The sequence below is a fragment of the Arctopsyche grandis genome, chromosome 12, assembly GCF_051622035.1.
Source record: "Arctopsyche grandis isolate Sample6627 chromosome 12, ASM5162203v2, whole genome shotgun sequence".
In the NCBI taxonomy this organism is placed as follows: domain Eukaryota; kingdom Metazoa; phylum Arthropoda; class Insecta; order Trichoptera; family Hydropsychidae; genus Arctopsyche; species Arctopsyche grandis.
In genome coordinates this window covers 5,995,436-6,007,594 of record NC_135366.1, presented here as the reverse complement: position 1 = coordinate 6,007,594, position 12,159 = coordinate 5,995,436, and the positions used below count along the sequence as shown (strand labels likewise).

The following is a 12,159-nucleotide window of genomic DNA, read 5'->3' as shown; positions in this document are numbered from 1 at the left end:
AATTATAAGCTATAATTATGCGTAACTATTATAGATTCAATATTAGGTTTGAAATATGACAATTAAAAAAAAAATCAGATGGAAATGATTCACTTCACATTGACTCGATTGATAATAATAAAAACGTAGTAAAACATTGTAAAAATGGACTTCATACTATAAAAACATGTGAAATGTTCAAAGTTTAAACACCAGTGGACTTTTTTTTATTAGACTAAGTAAGCTTGCAATCGGATTTGTGTGGCATTTCAATAACATTAGTAATAATTTAATGGAGATGTCTCATATTCGATTTGTACTTCATCAACTGAAACAATCGTCAAAAAATTCGACCCCGAAAGTTTGTCTGGTTTGAACTCAGAATCGATCACTAATCACGTTTTCATGGGTTTTTTTTACATGTGTGTGTGTACTCTTTCAGGTGTAAATATATAAGTATGACGGATTTCACACTATATTTATTATTTTTTAAGTACATAGTACTTTTACTGAAGTTTTTTTATGATTTTCTCCGAACAATTTTCTGCACATTGAGTTGAAATTTCCCATCAATAAGTTTCAAGTTCATATAAAATTAAATGATAATATAATAACTTTACTGAAGATTTGTCGATCAGAAATGAAATTTTAGTATCAATGTTATGTAAATAGATAAAAAAAAATCGACTTTATCTATATATTTGATACAAATTGAGTTCAATTGTAAGGAAACTTACACAAGACAAAAGTTCTACTTCCGGTTGTCGGATTTTGTTCAATTTTTTTTTATTACTTTAAATTACTATAAATATTATATAAATTAAATATCAAGCAAATAAAATTAGTGTAAAAGGTTAAAATAAAATAATGAAATATTGTTTACGAATTTTAACCGAAACCTTATCAACTTTAAGTTAATACATAAAGAATAAAAAAATATAAATTTTCACTTGATACGTTCAAGGGTGTCGAAAAAATCGTGTGGTCACAACATTTTTTACTTTTCTAAGAAGAAAAAATCCCACTTCGGCTTGATTGAATTTAATGATTTTTTTTTTATTTTCATCACATTGATACAAGGATTATACTTGAATTTTATCGTGAAGAACACACATGTTTAAGGGGTCGAAAAAAATAGTGGTAGAAAAATCGAACAAGAGTAAACTGCCACTTTCGGTTGACGGACGCTTACCAAATTTTATACATAACTTGATATTAAGCTTAAACTTCTAGATATGAAATTTCAATTCAATAAACCAAAAGGTTTATGAGAAAAACATAAAAAAACCCTCGATTCTCTAGAGTAAAAGTACTATACTTCAGATAAAAATATTAGGGTATAAAAAATTTATGACTTTTATTACATGTAAAACAATTTCAGTCTGATTAGGTTAGCGGATTGGGAGCTAATTAAATTCAAAAACTTAAAAAAAGGACTTACTGATCAACTTAAAAATTGATCTCCTATTGATATAAATTTCAATAACCGATACAAAGTTTCAGTTCGATAGGACTAACGGTATTAAAAAAAAACACCCAAAATACACAAACACATTATTTCTAGATCATGAAACTTCATTTATTGTCACTACGTACATATATATATGTTACACCGAATCCATGAAATTGTCTATTACAAGCATTCGGCAAGAGAATTGCCGAATGCGTGAAAAATGCAAGCACGTTGCCCAGTTCACGGATTCCGTAAATTCTTTGCCGAATGCGTGAACTGGACAGCGTGTTATATTATAACCAAGTGTCAATGTGACAGCTGAATAAGGATGTTTAATTTACATATTATTATGTATAATATGACTACATACATATGTTTCACTGTTAAAATATTGATCAAAATGTATAAAAACGGCATTAATTTATGTATAAGTCATATGAGATGATCGAAACATATGTATGTAGTCATATTATACATAATAATTAAATTAAACTAAATTAAACATCCTCATTCAGCTGTCACTTTGACACTTGTCCACGCTGTCCAGTTTTAAAAAACAACACCGGAGCGCTGCTGTCTATTTGCCGACTCCATGCTTTGAGCAGACAAATTCTTGCCGAATACACGCATTCGCTAAAGAATTTACGGAATCGTAACGACGTCGTACTGTTGACGTAGATATTTCACGTTTTCGTCCTTTAATTGTTGTTGAATATTTTTTTTTGTATTAAATCGATTCTTGGAAACAAGCCTGGCGATTTTTCGATCCACACGAGGGCCAAATTTTTTTTTAGTACCACTATTAGCTCGCCGATTGAGTGTGGGGTCGCAATCAGTCTCCAGATTTTGTTTTATTTTTCTAATAGACACCCTACTAACACCCTCCGTTGTCGCGATTTTGTTTTGAGAAAACTTTCCTGTATTTAATAATGATGTAATAACGCTTGCAATTTTTTCTTTAGAAAGATCTGATTTTCTACCCATCTAAAATAATCCAATAAAAGTTTTACAAGTAATTTAAATCATAAAACGAAGTAACATTTCGAGATATTAAATACCAACTTACCTTAGAAATATGATAAAGTTGCAGTAAAAGAGAAAAAAACACAGTGCTTTTCACAAAATAATGAATGATTTTAACGGAAACGCAAGTCAATATTGAACAAAATTCAGACGCAAACCGATTTCAAACAACTTTCTTTTGTTTTTGAAGAACTTTTGAGGGATAATCCACCGATATTTTTTTTTTGCTAGTGAATAGAGTTGCATTTAAGGATAAGATCACAAAAAAAATGAGGCCAAAAGTTCACATAATGAGTTATTTACGACCGTGACAAATTTACCCAAACGCATCTCGAGAGGGGTGGCGTAATATTCTGTCAAAATCAACAAATTTAATATCCTGAATGTAAGAATTAACCCTATTAGAAAATTCAACAACGTCACTACACTATTAAACGTATCAAGTGGCAAACATACATATATATGAAATTGATAAGGCTTCGATTAGAATCTATTATATTTTACGCTTCATAGTGAAATGAGGTGATATAAAAAAAAAAAAAAAAAAATGAAAATTCACAATTTGAAGTTTCCCTACATTAGCACCAAAATGTCTACAGACAATGTTATTATATCGAATTTTACATATAAACAAAGTAATGGGAGTGTTGTGTTTGTTCACATACAAAATGAGGAGCTTTTACACGACCGTTTGGTTTTAGTCAGTTGTGCAAAGAGTAGTTAATGACAGAATAAAAATTGAAACGGCACGTGACGTCATAGATCAGGGCAACATTGTTTATTATCTATATATCTATCTATGTATACGTAACGAGCGTAAAGTGGTGCCATCGTGACTCATTCGAACATAACCTAGCGGCGGGGGGGCGTGCCGCACCACGTGGTGCGGGGTGGGTGAGGGGTGAGGGGTGTGGGGTGGGGTGAGGGGTAGTCGTACACTTCGAGCAGATAGCGCAGCAGCAGGACGAAGAGGGCGAGGGGCACGGGGAAGAGCAGGTGGGTGTAGTCGGTGTAGCGCACGGGCTTGTCGGCCGCCGGCTCGATGTCCTGCCACGTCACGTTGGGCGGCAGCCACACCGACTCCGACCAGAAGTAGCTCCCGACCAGGGCGACGACCATGGCTATCGTCCCTCGTCAACACCGAACACCGCTCCACTCCACTGCACTCCACACGCCACACGTCACTCGCCACTCGCCGCTCGCCGAAGCCCGACTGCCGATTCTGCCGATTCTGCCAAACATCCCCACTATAGGCTTCCGCCCACGGCCGAAGCGCCCGCCTCGACGTCCATCTCGACTCTAAAGCCCGCTCCACAATCTCGGCAAAACTATACGAGAGTGAAGTGAACATATTCGTTAAAGCGGGCTCGTTAGCGCTCAGCGCTAGTTAACCCCCCCGCACCCCTCAGTTATTGACGAAAAGATCATCCCCCCATATAGCCATAGATGTATAATACATAGATCCGCCCTCACGGTTTATACTGGTCTCCCTTTTGGCGCATGCAAAGTACATGGCGCATGCACACTTTTCTCTCAGTAGGTTAGTAGCTTCTAAGTAGGAAAGGTCGATTGCGGAGATCTTGTCGATAGATATGCGGAGATCTTTTCATCTTTTCGTCACTAACTGAGGGGTGCGGGGGGTTTAACTAGCGGGGAAACGCCGACCGCTACGTCGTAGGGAAAAACACCTTTCTTTCCCCCAACTTCCCCCCGCTAGTTAAATCCCCCACACCCCTCAGTTAGTGGCGACAAGATCTCAAACGAAATTTGTATGTAATGCCATATCTATATAATGTTATTCTAGATCTATGGTTGTAGCACTTTAAAACTGTCGTTTCTCACTATACCCTGATGATTTAAAGCTCTATTTGAGTCTCGATTCTGAACGTTCTTGTGAGCTTTTACAAGATGATCTTAATGCTCTTCATGATTGGTCGTTAACCAGTGGCGTAGTGTGAATTACTGGTGTCCCCCGCAAAATATTTTAAGGCGCCCCCTCCCCCCATATATTCATATTATTAATATACAGCAAAATAACTTTCCAAATTAATAATTTATACCTTTTTTACGTATTGGTATATGTACCTACATATATATCGAAGTGCATTAATAGTTTAATCTTGACGACCAACAAGCAGTGCACAATCTGTTTAAAGTAACTGATGGTGAATTTTCCTTAAAAACTTCCCACCTGAATTTTATTGGTTTTAATCATTTAATTTTGTTTTATTGTTTACACATTGAAAAAATATATCCAAGAATAAGAGAATTCTCAGCAAATAGGTTGAAGTGGCACTGACGTTCAAAAGATGGAAAAAGACGGCAGTCTTCTAGCCCTATTGGCATAGATCAATTACAATTCAAAATATGTATAATAATGTATGTACATACATATAGTACAAAAAGGTTGAAAAATAAGAGAAGTTTTTAAAAAGTTATTTAAAAAAAACGGAACAAATTAAAAATCAGTGAAAAAGGCGCGCTTCGTGGCACCCCTCAGATCTCAGCGCCCCCCCCCCCCCGCATTGCGGGGTCTGCGGGTGCGGTAGCTACGCCACTGTCGTTAACCAACTGTTTGCCTTAATGTCTCCGAGTGCAAGGTTTGTGTTACTCCAGATCCAGATGTACCCCCGATCGTACCTTTCCATATCTTGTTGGTAACTCTTTATTGAACTGGATCGATTCTACTGTTGATCTTGGGGTTGTATTCCAGAGTGACCTAAATTTCTCTGATCATATTGACTCTGTGTGTTGCTCTGCCTCACGAATGCTTGGGTTTGTCTTTCGTAATTCTCTACACTACCATAATCCCACTGTTTTGAGATTGCTGTACAATACTCTAGTTAGGAGTATCTTGGAATACGCCTCTATGATCTGGAATCCTTACACTAAATCTCTATCTATGATACTTGAACTTATCCAAAGACGATTTCTCCGACTGCTTTATAAGGAGCAATATGGGATTTACGGTAAAATTGAGTATTGACTCAATACTCAAAGGGTTGTAGCGGCTCTACGACGTGGTCAAATTTCGATTATCATCCTGCTAGTTGGGACCAACTCGGCCACGTTCAAAAGTTGCTATACCACTTCCTCTTCGGCTACCATAATAAACACACGTGCATCAACATGCCAGTCGTCTCATTCGCCCTAGCCCCATAGGGTTAGTTGTTGTGAAGGATCCAATATATTGGTATCCTCCCCCTCAGTTTCTCGCAAATTCCAACTATTAGAATCTCGAATTTGTTAATTCTTGTAAATGCTACTATGTATGTTATGTATTTCTCGCAAATTTGCTCTGTATAAAAAAAAATTTGACGTTCATAGATGTCTCTATTTGTATTATATGTTACCGTTGTGTTTAAAAAAATGTTAGTAATTGCCGCTGTAAGGCAGAGAAGGTATGTTGACCGTATCCCGGTCTAACGAAACACATGTTGTGTTTTTTGTAAGAAGATCTTTATTGCTGGATAAATATATTTGTTATTGTATGTACGATATATTTGTAATCAAACGCTGACGGGCACACCACCGTAGAGTATTTTCGTTATTTGAGCAATAACTTAGCAATGTTGCTAGACGCCAGATATTTGCGTTTCTTATTTCTTCTGGAGTCAATACTCCATCTGAAGGTGTTATCGTTGTCGAACCTCGTCGTCTTCCTGCCATTTGCCGCGTGTTATAAGTTATGAATGTTTAAAGAAAAGGACACGAAAACTCTGCGAAACGTCAAACCACTAAATGTCATAAACAATCAAGAGTTGCCAACTTGCAAAAATAAAAAACGCTAAAACCCTATTTAACCATTGACCGAATAATCGACAAAATAGGTAATAGGTAAAATAATAACTGGGAAGCATATTTTGTGCGAATTTCAGTTTTTAAACGGGAAATTGAAGATTTTTGTTCAAGAGCTTCAAAAATGTTGAATTTTATACTGCGTGATATTATACCTTTCCAGATTGCTTTATTACTTCGAATCTTATATAATTCGCCAGTACGAAGTATTCTTGAATATTATTCTAAATATTATATGGAGACCTAGTGATAATGAGTCTATTGGCTCTCATATCTATTTCATAACGAATCTTACCTTTGCACTTGTCAAATCAGTGATTATTCCGCAAAAAGCGATCTCACGCACGCACTAAAACTGTATCGAAAACACGTGAAATATTGCACTAACGAGAACTCGAGTGCCAAATATTATGTATTCGTGATTTTTGTGGCGACGATTGTCGTGCGCACGATCGCAATTTGCGCAATAATCCGTTTACCATACATGACAGAACTACTCGAAGAAAAATACTAAACAATTTATCATGCATAGACGATTTCTACCGAGCGCATATATATTTTTAATGGTAATCGGACTATTCGCCACATTGCGGTGGTCACAAAGACAATTTTTGCCATGAAAATCGCGAATACACAATATTTGGCACTCAAGTTCTCGTTAGTATGATAGTTATCATTAATATGATGGACTCTCCGGCTGCCAGATGTTCCGTTATAGAGATTTATATTTTGTGACCAGTAATCACCGAACCATTTTTAATTCCAGTGTGCATAATACACTATAGAGGATGGACGAATGAGACGACTGGCATGTTGAATGCACGCGTTTTATTTATGACAGCTGAAGGCAGAGTGAGATAGCTAACTCCGAACACAATCGAGCTGGTCCCCACTCGCAGGAAGGTGACCAAACTCGACCATGTCGTATAACGAGCCGCCACAACACTATCCTATGAATTTTCCCTGGACAATTTCCGAGTGGAGTTAAATCCGTTAAATAATTTTAGCAACAACTGTGAGAGAAAAACAACAGGAATCGGGATTAATTGGAATAGAATCATCCCGCGGTGAGACAAAAGAAGCCTTTTGGATGCGGTCCAAAGAGCGAGAAGAGCGTCCAAGCCGCGGGGCGACCGTGTCAGATGAGAGCAGACGGCGGTAAGAGTGGGTTGGCGGCGGAGCGCGAGCCGCCATTGTCGGAGTGACGTCAGCTGAGACGACGCATGGCTGAGGCGGGGGCAGGCACGGGGGCCGGGGGCGCGGGGGCTGCAGGTCGCGCTCCGCCCCCCGCTGACCCTGACATGAAGGGTTGGCTCTTCAAGTGGACCAACTATCTGAAGGGCTACCAGCGCCGTTGGTTCGTGCTCTCCAACGGGGTGCTCTCCTATTACAGGTACGCTGCCCCCCCCCCCCCCCCCCTCCACCTCACCCCTCCCCTTTTGACGTTTCGTGCTCTCTTGACATTCCCTTCATTCACCCTCACCCCCCCCCTCCCCGCCCGTCTCCCCTACGCGAGATGATGTCACACTGACAGATGTAAACACGCGCCAACCTGATTCTTGTCGGAATCGTATTGTATGTATGGCGCGCCATATATTCGACACGTCATTTGGCTAATGTCAAAAGTGTGTACGCTTTTCCGCGATCAGGCCGCCAACTCATTTTTCTCTTCGTACGATTTCGTAATCAGGCTGCCAATCGCCAATTACACGTTTTATTGAACTGCACACCTGATATATATTTTAGTGTGACTAATGCACTTCACGCGCAAAAAAAATAACATTTTCTTTTACAATATTTCTGATACTTCCATATGCCATTAAGAGGGCTGTACACCCGATACCTTAATTTTGTTGCCGTTCCTTTCTTCGATATATATATTGAGTGAATGCGACAGTTGCGCTCCGACCGGATAAAGGTGTGTTCATACTTAACAGCACTGCACGGCTTCAGCACTGCACGACTCCGTTTCAAATATGTCATTTTATTACATTTCTATTCATATCTACCTACACGTCGCGGTCACGTCACGTTTACAGCAATTTGGCCGAGTGCAAGGCAAAATCAGCTTGCTTATACATTAGAGACCATGACGATACGGTGCAATATTGCTTACGTCGTATTGTCGAGTACTTGCAATATGAATGCATACACGTGCATTCATAGCTACGCGTCAGAATACAAGTCAGCAAAAATGTTTCGACGTTTATCGAACGAAAAATTATGTATAATCGCGCTGTTGTTGGAAGAAGAAGCTCAAGAAGGCAATAAAAAAGCACGGAGGCGTTTTGATGTGCATCCTATGTTAAAAAATAGAAAAACCGAAGGAGATTTTTGGACACTGTATAAGGAGCTTGTGGATGATTAACAAAAAATTTTTAAATATTTCCGTAAGAAATTTAAATTTTTTTTAAATATTTGCGCCAAAACCATGTCGAAAGATTGAACAGCTGTCAACTGTCACTATCGATAATTGGTCCAAAACAGCAAAGCGGCAGACTCATGGCACGTAATTCGCGTGTATATTTCCACGATGGCCAAAAAAACGGATACGATACGTTGACGGATGTTGCTGTAAGGTATGAACAGGAAATGTCGGGTACTGCTGTAAGCCTGCCGTGGCGTAAACGTGACGGTTGGTATGAATATATCCATACAAAATGTACCAAAGAATACTTTTCGTACGGCCGGATACCTGCTGAAGTCGGTACGTGCTGACTAGGTATGAACAGACCTTAATACGTATTTTAAATCGGCAAAATCGAGGTTTCGTATTCTCCAATTTTCTCCTCCGAAACTGGACCAATTTTAAAAAAAATTTTCATCATCGGTATGAGATAGATATTTTCTATGCAACTGTGCGCGTAGTTTTTTTAAAGTCGACCGTTAAATAAGCACGCTGGACTCTTTTCGTGGGTGTAAAAAAGAGGCGATTTTATAGATGTTAGGCGGCTCCTAGCTCCTATAAAAAATAACTAATCAAAAAAATAAAAGCACAGATGCATGCTAATGGTGTATATCCATAGCATATTAAAAAATAATTTCTCTAGTGCCATAATTGAGGAAAGGAGAAGTGTAATACGTTTGTATGGACAAGGCGCTGGTGTCCAGCCCTCTTAATAATATGACCTCGATTTTTTTTTAATTTTCATAGAAGAAGTGCGCCAGTAATTTACTTTTAAAATTTCAATTTAAAAATGTACACATACATACATACTTACCTTTTTTTATTTTAATACATTGAAATATTAATTATATCATATTTGTTTGCACACATACGTATACATATATTTTAGTTAAATCAATTTTAACAATATAATGTCCATTTACGTTACAGTGTATAATATGCGTTATCTACCAGTACACTTGAGTTCTACCAGATTATATTTGTATAATATAATACATATGTGTCACAAACGTTCCACTTTTTTATTTATTTTTATGAATTAAAAGTCGTTTCAATACAAAATGAACTGTTAACCGAAATTGCATTAACCCTTTGAATGCTGACCAACGTCGATTGACGTTTTGCAAACAAGTCCATGGGCCTGAAATACGCCGATGGGCGTTGTTTTTTGAGTATGTAAAAAATAAACAAGGTAGCATTGAAAAAAAAATGCATCGAACATGGGTCGTGTAATCTGTGTCAATGTTTATAAAGATTGGTTTGCACCGAAATTTCTTAATTTATAACCATAGCACAATTTTTCGATGGAAATCCATAACTGTTGAGTATTTTAGATTGTGGCTTGGCATTTAGATTGTGAGCATTACATTTTAACAACAATGAAGAAGATGGAACCACATATTTTTGGAAAAATACATTCATTAATAGACTTATTTTGTTTATTTTATATTGTTGCAAGATATATTAGAGAGTCTAAACACACCTTTACAAAACTCGAAATCCTCGGCAGTAGTTATCTAGGGTTTGTTTGGATTAGTTACAATTTTTATACTTGCTTTCTATTGGATTTCTAAATAATTCTAGTTGGAAATGTTGGCAAAGTGGCGGGCTTTCAACAGAAAAGACGTCAGCACTCAAAGAGTTAACAGATTTTTCGCCTGAAATCAACATTTTACTAAATAAACTGAATTTGAAGACATTTTTTGATATAGTGATGAATCGTGATGTTGCAGCAAAGAATAATAACTGGTTTTTGAGCGTGAAGTGTAGAGTCGTTCTACTAGACAAGTATCTAAATTTCTCTATTATACAAACGCACATGCATAAATCTTGAAATAAATACTTATTAAACGTGTCAACTACTGGTACACTTTTAATTTTATTAAAATATTTGAATATACACATATGTATATATATACAAAATGAACTAAATAATATTTCCTCTTTAACCTTCCATACATACAACTTGAGATATAAAAGTACCTTTCACTCCAAAAATAAAATTCAAAAATTAAAAACAGCCACTTTGTTCAACCTATCCCATGTGTATTTGTATCTAGTCATATATACAGTGTATAATTTAAATTAGTAATACATATTTGGTAGTGCTAACATGTTCACCTGCTTTGTGAACTCGACATTGTCCAACATCTTCTCACTTGCAGTGTAAATGCCCCATTATGTTTATTATGTACATATGTACATCAAGTTTATAGTCGAACGATACGACCATATAATTTACAACACAGTTTCTTTTTTTATGTGTTCATACACATTTACCTGAGTATTACCTCGCATATATAATATATACATATGTATACTATGTTTATTATTTGTTAATATGTAATGTTTGTTGTATGATGTGTTTTGTGATGTATTTAATTTTATTTACGAGCATGCAGCATGAGTTAACACTACGAGTGTGCTGTCAAAAGTATATATATATATTTTCCATTCACGAGCATTGTCTGTGTGCGTTTTGTTGTTTTTTTGTAATCTTTCGAAAGGTTTCTACGATCGTATCGATTATATTTATTCAATATATATATGTATTTATGTATATTATATGCTAAAAATATTAATGTGAAGATGTGTTATTCGAGCTTTTTGCTTTGCAATCGACCGCCGCTTATCTGAAATTATCATTTTTAATATAATGTAATAAATTTGTGTGTGTGTGTGTTAGTATGGTGTATTTGTTATTTGTAATGGAAAGTGATTGATTTTACTGTGTACATATTTTCGACGAGTAAAAGCGGTTCATTTAATTTTGTTAATGCATTGTTTTATCGGCATGTCAATACGTATGTAAAAAATAAACCAATCCATATGATTAATATTTTGACTACTTTTGCTTTGGGCTTTTTTGTCCAATGTTAAAACAAACTTACAAAATTCAATAATAGTATATATTTTTGCTAATTTTGACAATATTTTTTCTTTAAAGTTTGTCTATATACATATTTTTCAAATGTATAAAGTTGCAGTAGTAAAAATATTACCCGTATAGATGTAATTTATGCAATGAATACGTTTATATAATATGAGTATGGATGAAGAGTTTGATATATAGTATGGTCTTAGTAAAACAATTATGTATATTAAAAAAATATATCAGTATTCAAATGACAATGGTTGAGATTTTGGGAAGGAAGCCAAAAGGGGGATGGGTAAATAAATTTTATTTTTTCTATTCTCATTTAATGCTTGAATCTTCATAAAAAAGTTACTTCGTTGGCAGTATGTGATGTAATAATTAGATTTAAGCCGGGACTCCACAGCAGGCTGAGCTAAATGAGAGCGGATCTAGAAATGGCATAAATGAGGTGAAGCTCCACCAAGAAATAGTTTGTAAATTGGTTAGTAGAGTGCTGAAAGTCAGTCGTAAGAGACGCGAGACGAATTCATTTGGAGACTCCAGTTCCGAGGATGTCTTTCATACTCATTTCGCGAAGAAAAAAAACTATTAATGGCCTCGTATTTCAAAAATACATATAAA

General features: G+C 36.4%; 3 protein-coding genes across 5 annotated transcripts in view; 1 reads left to right on the top strand and 2 right to left on the bottom strand.

Annotated features, from left to right (window-relative positions):
• Positions 1-3,756, bottom strand: part of schlank (ceramide synthase schlank) — a 37,789-nt gene extending 34,033 nt beyond the window's left edge. The window contains exon 1 of one of the 2 annotated variants that reach the window (XM_077442717.1): positions 3,393-3,756. In XM_077442717.1, coding sequence (XP_077298843.1) covers positions 3,393-3,574 — 182 coding nt within the window. In that variant the 5' untranslated portion in view covers positions 3,575-3,756. The remainder of the gene's footprint in view (positions 1-3,392) is intronic. The other variant, XM_077442718.1, reaches the window with a different exon arrangement.
• The window catches only part of LOC143920042 (uncharacterized), a 366,222-nt gene that overhangs the window by 121,472 nt on the left and 232,591 nt on the right, over positions 1-12,159 (bottom strand). The window lies entirely within an intron of this gene.
• Osbp (oxysterol binding protein) overlaps positions 7,389-12,159 on the top strand; it is a 48,980-nt gene continuing 44,209 nt past the window's right edge. Inside the window, exon 1 of one of the 2 annotated variants that reach the window (XM_077442685.1) lies at positions 7,389-7,646. In XM_077442685.1, the coding sequence (XP_077298811.1) occupies positions 7,477-7,646 (170 nt within the window). In that variant the 5' untranslated portion in view covers positions 7,389-7,476. The remainder of the gene's footprint in view (positions 7,647-12,159) is intronic. The other variant, XM_077442684.1, reaches the window with a different exon arrangement.